At 40.8% G+C, this 14,084-nt stretch overlaps 1 protein-coding gene across 2 annotated transcripts in view; it reads left to right on the forward strand.

The window, feature by feature from the left end:
* The window catches only part of tmco3 (transmembrane and coiled-coil domains 3), a 53,021-nt gene extending 40,025 nt beyond the window's left edge, over window positions 1-12,996 (forward strand). For both annotated transcript variants that reach the window (XM_073046041.1, XM_073046042.1), the window contains 3 exons: window positions 2,472-2,551; window positions 6,689-6,838; window positions 6,958-12,996. In XM_073046041.1, the coding sequence (XP_072902142.1) occupies window positions 2,472-2,551; window positions 6,689-6,838; window positions 6,958-7,071 (344 nt within the window). In that variant the 3' untranslated portion in view covers window positions 7,072-12,996. The remainder of the gene's footprint in view (window positions 1-2,471; window positions 2,552-6,688; window positions 6,839-6,957) is intronic.
* Window positions 12,997-14,084: the final 1,088 nt, after the last annotated feature.

A 14,084-nucleotide genomic window follows, 5' to 3' on the forward strand; every position in this document is an offset into this window, starting at 1 on the left:
CGTTTGAGCATCAAAATCTGTTCTTAAAAATCTGACTAAGCATCCATGCTGCTTGTGCTGTGCTAAGTGTGTGTTCTGAAATATATATGCTGATTATTTTCTGCCAAAAATAGAGCAGAACAGTTGTGCAGCCAGTAGAACTCTTGCCTCAGCTCCAGCAACCTGTGTTCAATCTGACTACTGGTGCTATCTATGTGGAGTTTATACATTCTCCCTGTGACCTTGTGAGTTTTCTCTAGTTTCCTCCCACATCTGAAAAGACTGTTATTTGGTAAATAGGAGGATGTAAATTTCCCCTAGTTTGTAAGTGAGTGGAAAAAAATTAGGAGGGAGTTGATGAGAATATGGGGTGAATGTGAGCCACAACACCTTCAATGGGCTTGGAATAGGAAACAGCGGGATATTGTCTGTCACCATGAAGAAATGATAATGCTTTTTAAAGGCTGAGGTACAGCACATTGTCATCTAATTCTTCCAAGAAAAGGTGATTATATCTGTGATGTGAACCTTAACAATATGAAAGGGATCCACTTTTGGCTACGATTTTTAATAATTTTGAGTACTTTCCAGAAATCGTGTTTTATATGGTGACTTGCAGCTTGAATTATAATGTAGTGAAGAGAATGTAAAATGCTTTGTGTGTGTTGCAAAGAGTATCCTTTAATCAGGAGGGTAGTGGTGCGGAGTCACCTTCAGTGCATGGTGGGGGAAGTGGGGAAACAGGGTAAAGACCTTTCTTTGATGTGGAGGGGCTTTAAGAGCTTCCAATAATGTAGGGATGTGTGGAGGAGGAATGAGGATGTCTCTCTGTGTCAGAGTCATATAGCATGGAAACAGACTGTTTGGCCCACCTCATCTTTGCTGACCGGCACCTATACATATTAATTTCATTTTCCAGCACTTGGCCAATAGATTCCAAAATCTAGATGAACCAAGTGGTTAACTGGGTACTTAAATGCTGTCAGTGACTCTGTTTCCACCACTCTTCAGTAGTACATTCCAGGTACTCGCCACTGTCTGGGTGGAAAAGGTCCCCCTCAGATCCCCTCTAAATTTATTATCCCTTATCCTAAATCTAAATCTGTGAATGGGCAATGGGAAGTTGTCCTGAGTGAGTGGCATCCCTTGCTTTGGGCAATGGGAATTCAAGGGTGAGGGCATGGGCATATCTGTTGGTGTGGGCTCTGACAGAGGAGCACTCTTGAGGAATTAATAATGGTGAAGGAATGAATGTGTCATTTTGAGTGTAAAATCAAAATAAAAACTGATGGAAACACTTAGCAGGTTAGAAAGAGGTTTGTTATCACTGACATGTCATGAAAATTGTTTTGCAGTGGTATGATGCAATACATAAAAATCTTAAAATTACAATAAGAAATATATAAAATAAATAGTACAAAAAGAGAATTTGAATTTATTTTAATCTTGCATCCATCCCTCAAAGTGAAGGAGTAAAAATCTTTGTGTTATGACTCTGTTGCAAAGTACAGTGATGTGAATTTAACCATCTAATGGCTTGTAGAAAGAAATGGTCTCGTAGCCTGTTGGTCCTGGCTTTAATGCTGCAGTAGCATTTGCCAGATGGAAGCAGCTAAATCAGTTTATGGTTGGGGTAACTGGTGTCCCCAGCGATCTTCCAGGTCTTTCTGCTGTGCCCAGTGATCGAGGTTGGTGCAGTTCCCGTACCAGGTGGTGATACAGTGAGTCAGGATGCTCTCATGGTGCCCCTGTAAAAGATCTTGAGGATTTGGGGGCCCATGCCGAACTTCTTCAGTTGCCTGAGGTGGAAGAGACACAGTTGTTTTTTTGCCACAAAACCGGTGTGTACAATCCGTGTGAGATCATTTGGTGATGTGTATACTGAGGAACTTGAAACTACTCACCTTCTCAACTGCAGACCCATTGATGTTAATCGGGCTGAGCGTGTCCCTGTTCCTCCTGTAATCCACAATCAGTTCTTTCCTCTTTTGGACATTGAGAGAGAGGCTGTTATCCTGGTACTACTGCGTCAAATATAGTGAGGTAGTGATCATGAATTCATGGACCATTCATAAATCTGATGACAGAGGGTAAGAAGGTGTTACTTAAACGCTGCGTGTAGGTCTTCATGCTCCTGTACCTCCACTCTACAGGAGGTGCAATGTTACAGCTTTCTGCACTCTATTGATTTGGGTAACTTGGTTCCTTTGTTAGCATGAAAACTAGTCAGTTCTGCTCTTAGTTATCTATTTTCCCCATTCTTATGTAAGAAATTCATCCTGAAACTGTTTCTCTTTCTACTGACCAGCTGAATATTTCCATCATTTTTTTGTTGTTTTTGTTTCAGATTCCATTATCTGCAGTTCTTTGATTTGCATTGAGTTTTTGTTTTTTTTTTAGCTGTTAACAAAGCCAGATTAGTGATATTGGGAACTAATATGTAAACTATCATTTTAACTAGACTACTGATAATGATTTTCTGCTTTTCACAGGTCTACACGTGTTCCCAACATTTGTGCTTTATGAACTGACTGTCCTAATGTGCCTTACACTGACTGTGGTGGTATTTAAGGTAATGTAGTTAATACCAGCTTGAGGAAGGCTGACATAGCTTCCAGTTCTCAATAGATTGACCTGAGTATTTCCGTTCCCTAATTTTTGAGTTTTTAGGATTCCTACAGCTGTGATATTTTTCCTTTATTTGTTGAAATGCTTTTGGAATCTATGTGATGTTAGTAAGAGTGTGTTTGTTGAAATCCTGTGATACTTTGAAAGTAGCATGGTGGCTTTGTGGAAAACTGGATTATATAAAATTCAAAATGTAGAGGGATACCATACTCCAACTGGAGCTAAGCTGTAGTTTCATATAGGTTTAGCATAACGTTCTTGTTTTGGTACTCTTATTTTTGTTTATGTATTCTTGTCTCTGTTTATAAAAGCTAGCATTACTGAGCCTTTTATTTACTGTTTTGATGGCACATTTGTGCACTGTTGCCCTGAGTTACTAAGTGCAATAATATTTGTACTTGGAACTAATTGTTAATTGTAGTTAAAATTAACTAAGGTTGTTACTATTTGCTGCTGCTTGTAACCAGCCATCAGGTGGCTATCTTTAGTTTGACAAGTGAGCCTCTCTCTAATTTATCAGGAAATCCAGTAAGTAAATTTAGAGGCACATTTTCAGAACCAGTGAGATTTATTTTCACTGTCTTGTATGATGTGAAATTTGTTGTTTTGTGGCAGCAGTTTAGTGGAAATACATAAAATTACCATATATTACAAAATATTGCAAAAGAAAAGAATAATGAGGTAATGTTCATGTATTCATAGAACATTCAAAAATCTGATGGCAGAGGAGAAGAAACTGTTAATGAATGCTTGAGTATGGGTCTTCAGGCTCTTGTACCTCCTCCCTGAAGGTAGTAATGAGAACAGGGCATGCCCTGGATGGTGAGGGTCCTCAGTGATGTATACTGCCTTCTTGTGGTATTGCCTCATGAAGGTTTCATTGTTGGGGAAGGTTGTGTCTGTGATGATTGAGTCTACAACCTCACACAGTGCTGTATATTGGAAGCTCCATAACGGGCTATAATGCAACCAGTCAGAATGCTTTCCACTATACACCTACATAAACTTGTAATAGTTTTTGGTGACCTACTCACCTACCAAATCTCCTCGAACTCCTAATGAAGTAGAGCCACTGACTGCTTTCTTCATGGTTGCATTAGTATGTTGGGCCAAGGATCCAACAAGATGGCACCCAGGAACTTAAAGTTACTCATCCTTTCCACCACTAACCCCTCAATGAGAAATGGTATGTATTTTCCTGACTTCCCTTTCCTGAAGTCCGCAATCAATTCCTTGATCTTGAGTGTGAGTTTTTGTTGCAACACCTCTCAACCAGCTTATCTATCTCCTGTATACCTTCCTGTTGCCTCCTGAGATTTTATTAACAACAGTGATGTCATTTGCAAATTTATAGATGGTGTTTTAGCTCTGCTTAGCCCCACAGTCATGAGTGTAGGGACAGTAGAGCAGTGAGCAAAACACACATCATTGAGGTGCACCATTGTTGATTGCCAGCAAGGAGAAAATTTTATTATTAATCAATACTGACCGGTTTTGCAATGAGGAAGTTGAGGATCCAGTTGCAGAAGGAGGTACAGAGGGCCAGGTTTGAAGCTTGTGGATTAATACTAAGAGGGTGATGGTATTGAATGCTGACTTTTAATCAATAAACAACAGTATATTTTGCTGTTAGATGCCCTAAAGCAGTGGAGAGTCAGTGATACTGCATCCACTGTAGACCTGTTGTGATGGTAGATGAACTGCAGTGGGTTCAGGCCTTTGCTCATGGAGGAGTTGATTCTAACCATGACCAAACTCTCAAAGCACTTCATCACAACAGATGTGAGTGCACTGGGAATAGCTGTTGAGGCAAGTCGCCCTGCATTTTTTGAGCACCAGAATGATTACTGCCCTTTTGAAACAGTGCGACCCTCAGACTGTAGCAGTGAGAGGTTGAAAGTGTCCTTAATTACTGCAGCCAATGGGTTGACTCAAGTTTTCAGTACCCTGATGCTTTGTGAGGGTTAACTCTCTTGAAGGATGTTCTGATATTGATCCCCCCCTCCCCAAGACAGAGATCACAGGATAGACGGATGTTGTGGGGATTTGCATGGGGGTTGTGTTACTCTCACTTTCAAAGTGTGCATAAAGGGCATTGAGCTCAGCGGGGAGTGAAACATCACTATCGTTTATGCTGTTAGGTTTCACGTTATAGGAAATAATGTCATACAAACCCTAGCACAACTGCCATACATCTGATTGCATCTCTGCTTTCTCATGGAATTGTCTCTTTGCTCATATGATGACCTTCTGGGTGACTGGTCTTGAACACCACAGATCTCGCCCTCATCAGACTGTGAATCTCCTGGTTCATCCAGGGCTTCTGGTTTGGGAAACTCAGTATGTTCTTGAAGCCGCACACACAATGGTGTAGGTCTTGATGATGTCAGTTATATCTGTGGCATATTCATTCAGATGAAACCTTGAAAATGGTCCAGTCCACTGATTCTGAAGCAGTCCTATAAATGCTTCTCTGCCTGTCATGGTACGTACAGCCAGGTGATTGAGCTTGTCAAAGTGCAGGCACAGGATGGCATAGTAAGCATTCTTGATAGAAGTGTAACAGTGATCGAGTGTGTTGGCTTCTCTCTGCACGTGAAATGTTGGAGATAAGTTTTCAGGGACTTCAAGCTGGCCTGGCTGAAATCTCCAGTGATGATTGGGAAGATGTCAGGGTGTGCTACCTCATGAATGTTGATTGTAATGCTCAGCTTGTCCAGTTTGCCAGGTGTGGAATGTACGTTGCTACCAGAATGATGGCAGAGAACTCCCTCAGCAGGTAGAACAGATGACACTTGACTGCCCGTTGTTCCAGGTCGGGAGCTGGACTGAGACAAAACTACCATATCTTTTCACAATGATGAGTAAACAGTGTAGCCTCTGCCTTTACCTGCCGCCACTGTCTGGTCCATGAGGTGGATGGTGCTGTGGGTGACCCCGATGTCCTTCTGGTACTGCAGTGTTGCTCTGGGGTCTTGTTTTATTTTCCAGAGTCACTGCATTAGCCAGGATGATGGTGGGGGAAGGTCTTGGGGCCTTGCACCTCATTTTCCCTGGAGCCCTCCAAGACAGCTGTGGGTTTTTTTGAGACAATGGACACCTCACCTGAGCTTCTAGCTGTTAAACTCATTCCGAGTGGTCTGCAGTCCAAAGTTCATCAGTGAGGATTTAGTTTTTTAAATAGCTTGAAACAATGTTACTCACTGCAGTGTTTGTGGCTACAGATTTTAGCTGCAGTAGTTCCAAATGGGAAAATTTGATGATTACCTTGAGAGCTGCACACAAGAAATCATCTCTCTGAGGTGCCATTTGTATAAGGACATTTTTACAGCAAACTTAGGTTTTGAGTTTAAAATAACTTCAAAGATTATATACACAGTGGCACTTTATTAGGTACAAGAATCAAACCCAGTATGGTCTTCTACTACTGTAGCCCATCCACTAATGGTTCAACATATTGTGCATTCAGAGATCTCCTCTGTACACCACTGTTGTAGTGTGTGGTTGTTAAAAGTTACTGTCAACTTCCTGTCAGCTTGAACCAGTCTGGCCATTCTCCTCTGATCCCTCTCATTAACAGTGTGTTTACTCCCACAGAACTGCTACTTGCTGGATTCTCTGTAAACTCAAGAGACTGCTGTGCATGAAAATCAGAATCTGAGATTTTCAGATTAGCAGTTTCTGATATACTCAAACCACCCCATCTGACACCAACATTCACTCCACAGTCAAAAGTCACTTAGATCACATTTCTTTCCCATTCTGATGCTTGGTCTGAGCAACAACTGAACTTCTAGAGTCTTGACCATGCTTTTATACGTTGATTTGCTCCCACATTATTGGCTGATTAGATATTTGCATTAATGTACTGAATAAAGTGGCTACTGAGTGTATGTTATCATTGGGTTTTCAAAAGTCTGTTTCCTCTTGTGAAGTGCTGTTTGTTTTTAAGCAGTTGCTGATAATTTAAAAATACAGGTCATGTGCAATACAATGAAATGACCTAGAGTGTTTAAAATCATTGAGGACAGTGTGTAAGTGATAGTTTTAATGCATTTTTAATTTATTTTCTCTCTTCTAGTTTATCTTAGCAGTTCTTGTCCTCTCTCTGATTCTCCCAAGAAACAGCAGGTACATCAGATGGATAGTTTCTGCTGGTTTAGCGCAAGTCAGTGAGTTTTCTTTTGTTCTGAGTAGTCGGGCCCGTAAGTCGGGGATTATATCTCGAGAGGTAGGTTATTTTTTAATTGTTCAGTATCAGTTTAAGCATTGCAATAATGTATTTGGATAATTTTGCATTATACACAATAAAACCTAAAATAAAGCAGATACCATCTTCTTTCTCTACAGGTGTACCTTCTCATTCTCAGTGTCACTACTTTAAGCCTTTTACTTGCCCCTGCATTGTGGAGAGGAGCAATTTTGAAATGTGCACCAAAACCAGACAGGCGATTGACCACGTGATGGGATATAGATAATACGGTCCATTCACTTCACTTGTTAAATGTTGGAGGTCGCTGCCTCCGGCTGTTCTCAGTCTCCTTAAGAGACTTCTTGTAGAAAGCTCTACCAATAGAAGTACGGAAGTTGGTTTCCCTGGCTTTCCCCTGCCTTTAAGGTGACAACTGGAAAGGCAAAAGTCACCTTGAATCTACTGCTGGAACATTTCATGCTGCTTCATATTCCTCATATTTGATTAAAGAAATGGACTTTTGGAGCAAAATAACACTGAAATGTGCTGAAGTTTATAATATACTTTGTGGAATACCAATTAAGGGAAGCAAGAAGACATATTTTTGATAAGTGTGTATTCATTTTTAGGTGCTAGTGATGTTTTCATTGGGAGGTGGTAGAACTACATTCATTCACTCAGTGTACATTCCAGACTGGCTTAAATTCATGTTCCACAGGCTTCTTGAACTACTTGAATTTAAAGTTGTTGCCTGTATCATGTCTAATCACTACCTAATTGTCTGCCTTGATTGCATTTCAAAAGGTGCCCTTCAGATCTCGGTATAACTTTCTACTCCTATCTCTTGCTACCTATAGTGTATGCTTAATTTAATGTATAATTGTCTCCCAGAGTCCTTACTAGTCATTCCTAAATACTGTGAAGAGCTAATGGCCTGGTATAGATATCTAGGAATACTGCAGTTTGTATCTCACTAATTGATAAACAGATCCATTACCCCAACTTTCTGAGTCCTGTCATCTAACCTCTTTACAACCCAAGACACTGAGGCTTATTGTGAAATCGATACATTGTAAAGTTCCATGCAAAGGAGCCCTTTTTGGCAAACATAGCTAACTTTTATAGAGTCATAGAACACAGCACAGAAACAGGCCCTTTGACCCACCTAGTCTGTGGCAAACCATTAATCTTCCTAGTCCTGTCAACTTGCACCTGGACCATAGCCCTCCATAGCCTTCCCATCCTTGTACTATACAGATTTCTCTTAAATGGTGAAAACAAGCTTGCATCGACCTCTTGCTCTGGCAGCTCATTCCACACATTCACCACCCTCTGAAGAAGTTCCCTCTCATGTTCCCCTTAAAATTTCACCTTTAACCCATGACTTCTAGTTGTAGTCCCATCCAAAAATGCCATGGAAAAAGCCTGCTTGCTTTTACCCTATTTATACCCCTCAGAATTTTGTATACCTCCATCAAATCTCCCCTCAATCTTCTACATTCTAGGGAATAAAGTCCTAACCTTTTCAGTCTTTCCCTGTAATTCAGGACCTCAAGTCCTAGCAATATCCTTGTAAGTTTTCTCTACACTCTTTCAGTCTTTCCTGTAAATACAATAGGTGACCAAAAGTGCGCACAGTACTCCCAAGTTAGGCTTCACCAATGTCTGATACAATTGCCTGTACTTAGTACATTGATTTATGAAAGCCAATGTAACAAATCTACCTAGGGATCAGTGCTGGGTCCTTTGTTGTTTGTCATCGATAGCAATGCTCTGGATGATAATGGGATAAGCTGGATCAGCAATCTACCTATGACACCACAGTCAAGAAATTATGGACCTCTATTCCCAGATCCCTTTGTTCTACAGCACTCTTCAGTGCCCTACCATTCACTGTGTAAGACCTACTCTGCACCGATTTCCCAGTCTCGTACTTGCCTGCATTAAATTCCATCTGCCATTTTTAAGCTCATTTTTAAGCTGGTGCAGAAGCCACTGCAAGCTTCGATCGTCTTCACTGTCCACTACACCCCCCAATATTGGTGTCATCCACAAACTTGCTGATCCAGCTTATCCTATTATCATCCAGAGCATTGTTATTGATGACAAACAACAAAGGACCCAGCACTGATCCCTGCGGCATGCTAAGAGTCGTGGGCCTTTATTTAGAGAGGTAACAATTTACTACCATTCTATGGCTTCTCCCATGAAGCTAATGTCTAATCCAATTTCTTACCTCATCTTGAAGGTCAAGAAACGGAACCTTCTTAACTAACTTCTCATGTGAGACCTTGTCAAAGGCCTTGCTAAACAACATCCACTGCCTTGCCTTCATCAAATTTCCTGCTAAGTTCCTTGAAAAACTCTTTAAGATTGGTTAGTCAAGGCTTAGCAGGCACAAAGCCAACTTGACTATCCTGAATCAGTCCCTGTCTATTCAAATACTTAGATATCCATTCCCCAAAAAAACCTTCCAATAATTTTTCCACTACTGATGTCAAGCTCACCGGCCTGTAATTTCCTAGTTTATCCTTAGAACCGCTCTTAAACAGCAGAGCAACATTAGCTACCCTCAAATCCTCTAGCATCTCACCCAAGGCTAAAAATGTTTTAAATATCTCTACTAGAGCCTCGGCAATTTCTGCACTAACCTCCCACAGGATCCAGGGAAAACCTCGTCAGGCCCTCGGGATTTATTCACCTAATTTGCCTCAAAACACCACCTCCATTGTAATCTCTATAGGGTCCATGAATATGATGCCACTTTGCCTCACTTCCATCTCTCGAGTAAATGCAGATGCAAAATATCCATTTAAGATCTCCTCCTCTCTATTGGCTCCATGAATAAATTACTACTATGATCTTCCAGAGGACCAATTTTGTCCCTTGTTATCCTTTTGCTCTTAATTTATCTGTAGAAGCCTTTAGGATTCTCCTTCACCTTGTCTGCTAGAGCAACTTGTGCCTTCTTCTAGCCCTCCTGATTTATTTCGTAACTGTTCTCTTGCATTTCGTACTCCTCAGTACCTCATTCTTTTCTGCCTGCCTACACCTGCTATGCACCTCCTTTCCTAACCAGAGCATTAATATCTCTCAAACCAAGGTTCCATAAACCTTGTATCCTCGCCTTTTATTCTGACAAGAACACACAAACTCTGTACTCTCAAAATTTCACTTTTGTAAGCCTACTTACAAGTACACCTTATCAGAAAGCAGTCTGTTCCAATCTACTCCTGCCAGATTCTTTCTAATACCATCAAAATTGGTTTTGATCGAAATCTTAACTGGAAGACCAGACCTATAATTTTTTACTTTGAAACTAATGGCGTTATGATGACAAGATGCAAAGTGTTTGCTTGCACAAACTTCTGTCACCTGCTCTGCCTTATTTGCTAATAGGAGACCTAGTATCACACTCTGTCTAGTTTGGACTATTATGTGCTGATTAAAGAAACTTCCCTGAACAAATCTGATAAGCTCTTTCTCATCCTGCCCTTTTACAGTATGGGAGTCCAGTCAATGTGGAAAGTTAAAATCATGTACTATCACAACCTTCTTGCAGCAGTCTGAGATCTCTCTCGAAATTCTGCTGTTGGGTGGTGTGTAATATAATCACATTAATGTGGACTATACCCTTTTTATTCCTCAGTTCTACCCATAAAGCTTCACTAGATGAGTCTGTCCTGACTGAGCACTGCCATGATATTTTCCATACTAGTAATGCCACCCCTCCCGCTCTGTCACTTCTAAACCAATGGAGCTGCCAGTCCTGTCCCACTTGCGAACAAGTCTCACTAATGGCTACAGTACCATAATTCCACTTGTTGATCATCCGTCTTTCCTACAATGCTCCTTGCATTGAAATACACACAGCTCAGGATATTAGTCCTACCTTTTGATTCCTGACTTCGTATGTAGGAGTTACAACATCTTTCTCCACAACCGCTCCACTGTGTTCTGGCACTCGGATTCCCATCCCCATGCAGCTCTAGTTCAAGCTCTCCCCGCCCCTCCCCACCCCCAATGCAGCACAGGATATTGTTCCCCTGAAGTTCAGATGCAAGCCACCTCTTCTGAATAGGTCTCAACTTCCCTGAAAGGGAGCCCAGTGATCCAAAAATCTGAAGCCCTCCCTCCTGTGACTTTAGCCATGTGTTAGACTATATGATCTTATTTCTGGCCTCACTAGTACATGACATGGGTAGCAATTCTGAGATCACAACCCTGGATGGTCTGTCCTTTAACTTAGTACCTAACTCCCTGAACTCACTTTGCAGGATCTCATCACCCCTCCTACCCATGTTATTGGTGCCAATGTGGACCACGACCTGTGTTTGCTTACCTTCCCACTTAAGAATGTTGTGGACTTGGTCTGAAATATCCCTGACCTTGGCATCCGGAAGGCAACATCTTGGAATCTTGTTCTCAACCTACTTGCTGTTCACAGAACCAATAAATTCCCCTATCACTTAAGCTCACTTCTTCTTTTCTCCCACCCCACCCCACTTCCCTTCTGAGCCACAGTGCCAGACTCAGCCATTTTGTTTCTTGGTACTGTTTTTAAACATCTTGACACACACAATTCAAGGCTGTGTGGAGTTGGAGTGCAGATGGGGCAGGGAGATGCCACTTCCTACCTGACCACACTCATCCACTGTATCTGAATGGTTACTTTAGACTGGTTCTAAACAAGATCTAGCTCATCCCTCTTCTTCCCCCCTCCTCCACCACCTTACCTTAATAATGAAATTATTTGGGCCACACTTTTTTTTTGTTGATTAAGAAATACAGAGGGGCTGCATTCTGTGCAGTATTTATTGGATCTACACTCATCCAGGCAAGGAGAGAGTGTATCTTTACCTTTTGGACACAGTAAAGTCAAACCCATGCACTGAAGTTATTTTACAATGTGTCTTAGACAGTGCCACTGGTTCCATATCATGATGTGTTTTCTGCGGTGTAAAGATCAGAACACTTCAATAGAACAACCTGCTGCACTATGCAAAAGAAAACCCAATGGTCTCAGTTTTGTTCACAGCACGACCGCTCATTCTCAAGTTCATTCTTACTCTACTACAAAAAGTGTTGCTCTTCATAACTTTAAAGGTAAGCTCCTGCTTGATTTATTCCCACCAGAAATACTGATTTCACTCTGGTCTTCTGTATCTTGTTTCCATGTCACTGTCTGCATTGTGCTCCTTCATATCACCACCTGGACAAACCCCATATAATACTGTCATTGAAGAACAATTCAGGGTTTGGGTACCTTTTGGCAATACAAATGCTTTGTACAGTGTATAGGCTGCAAGTCAGAAGTGTGATGGAATACTCACTCCTTGCCTGGATGAGTGCAACTCCAACAAAAACTCCTTAAGTTTTAATTACCAGGATAAAACCTGCAAGGCAGATAGGAACCCCATCCATCACCCAAAACAATGTTATTTCAAAGCCACAAACTCTTATCAACCAAGGCCAAGGGCAGCAAGTGAATTGGAACACAAACTCTGCAAAGTCCTTGCTAAGTTGCACATCATACTGATTTGAAAGTCAATAGTCCCTTATTGCACAGGCTCTAAATTGTGTATCTTCAACATTACTGTAGTAGCACCTTCAACCAGGACAGCAGAAGTTCAAGAAGACAGTTCATCACCACTTTGAGGGCAATAAGGGATAGGCATTAAATGCTGACCCTGTCACTGAAGCACAAATACCCCAGTAAAATAAAATTCCATTTAAGAAAGAAATCCTAAGATGGCTGCTTTTGCAAATTGATATTTCTTTGGATTTTGCTTTTAAGTGTTTTACTTAAGAATTTTACTGACATTTTTTGGAATTATAGCATCCAGTTTCCTAATTCTGGGCTGAATGTGCAAGGAATTTCCTCAGTTCTTCTGATTGCTTGCCGGAAGAAATCTTGGGTGCACTACATTTGAGATATTGTTAAGGTTAAAATAAAACTGAGTGGAAAAATCCAGGAATTGTTTTTACTTAGAGGATAGGAAATTGTCATCAGTAATTTTGAATATATTTGAAGAGGCACAACTTGCTATTAATTTAGAGCATTGTAGAACTTTAATGAATATAGAAATATAATGAAACCATTTGAGTCATTGCATATTTATATCACATATTGGCTATCACTGTGATGTTTGTTCCTTTTAACAATTCTTGTAATAAAGATAAGATTAATAATTTTACACTTTACATCACTTTGTTCATCTCTAAGTGTATCTTTAATGTAGCTCTTTAATATTTAAACACAAGCTCGGTTAATTTATTGATTGGGCATGAAGTGGAGGTTTTGAAGAGGGAGCAGAAGAGGTTTACCAGGATGCTGCCTGAATTAGAGGGCATGTGCTGTAACAAATGGTTGGACAAACTTGGGTTGCTTTCTCTGGTGCAGTGAAGGCTGAGGGGAGATATGACAGAGGTTTATAAGATTATGAGATGCATAGACAGAGTGGACAGGGAATATGTGTTTCCTGGTGTTGAAATGGCTTAGACCAGAGGGCATGCATTTAAGGTGAGAAGGGGTAAGTTCAAAGGAGATGTGACGGGCAAGTTTTTTTCCCCCATTGATGGGTGACTGGAATGTGCTGCCTTGGGAGGTAGCAGAGGCGGATGCACTAGGGATTTTAAGAGGTGTTCAGATCATGAATGTGAGGGAAATAGAAGGATATAGACATTCTATAGGCAAAAGGGATTAGTTTACCATTACTAATTTAATTGGTTTGGCACAACATTGTTCCTGTGCTGTAATGTTCTATGTTCCTATCTGCCCATTTCCATATATCTGACCATGTACCTCTTTCAGATCCTTACAATAGAAGTACGGTAACATTGGCCAGACCATAAAACCGACTGTAATTTATTTAGTAATCCTGAAACAAAAATTGTTCCCTGTGTTCTACTTTAACTTAATGTAATATTAAACAAGCGGAAGTATGTTTAAGGTAAGAAGTTTGGAGATTATCTGAGGAGAAATTTGTGTACTTGAATTATAATTGGAATGTGGAACACACTGAGGGAGTTGTAGAGGCAGTGTAGCATTTGAATATTTAGATGAGTAGTTGGATTGCAAATGCATAGAATGGTATAGACCAGGTAGGTATTCTAATAGGATTGGAATAACTGAGTACTTAATTGTCAGCTAGGAATTGGTAGGTGGCAGGGCCTGTTTCTGTGTGTTGTGATACATGGGTTACAAAATGTGGCTGGAATCACTTAGTATTTTTGTGTGAGGGTGTTCGGTGCGTCAGAAAATCAAATTTACAAAAATTACCCA

This window comes from Hemitrygon akajei, chromosome 5 (assembly GCF_048418815.1).
Source record: "Hemitrygon akajei chromosome 5, sHemAka1.3, whole genome shotgun sequence".
In the NCBI taxonomy this organism is placed as follows: Eukaryota; Metazoa; Chordata; class Chondrichthyes; order Myliobatiformes; family Dasyatidae; genus Hemitrygon; species Hemitrygon akajei.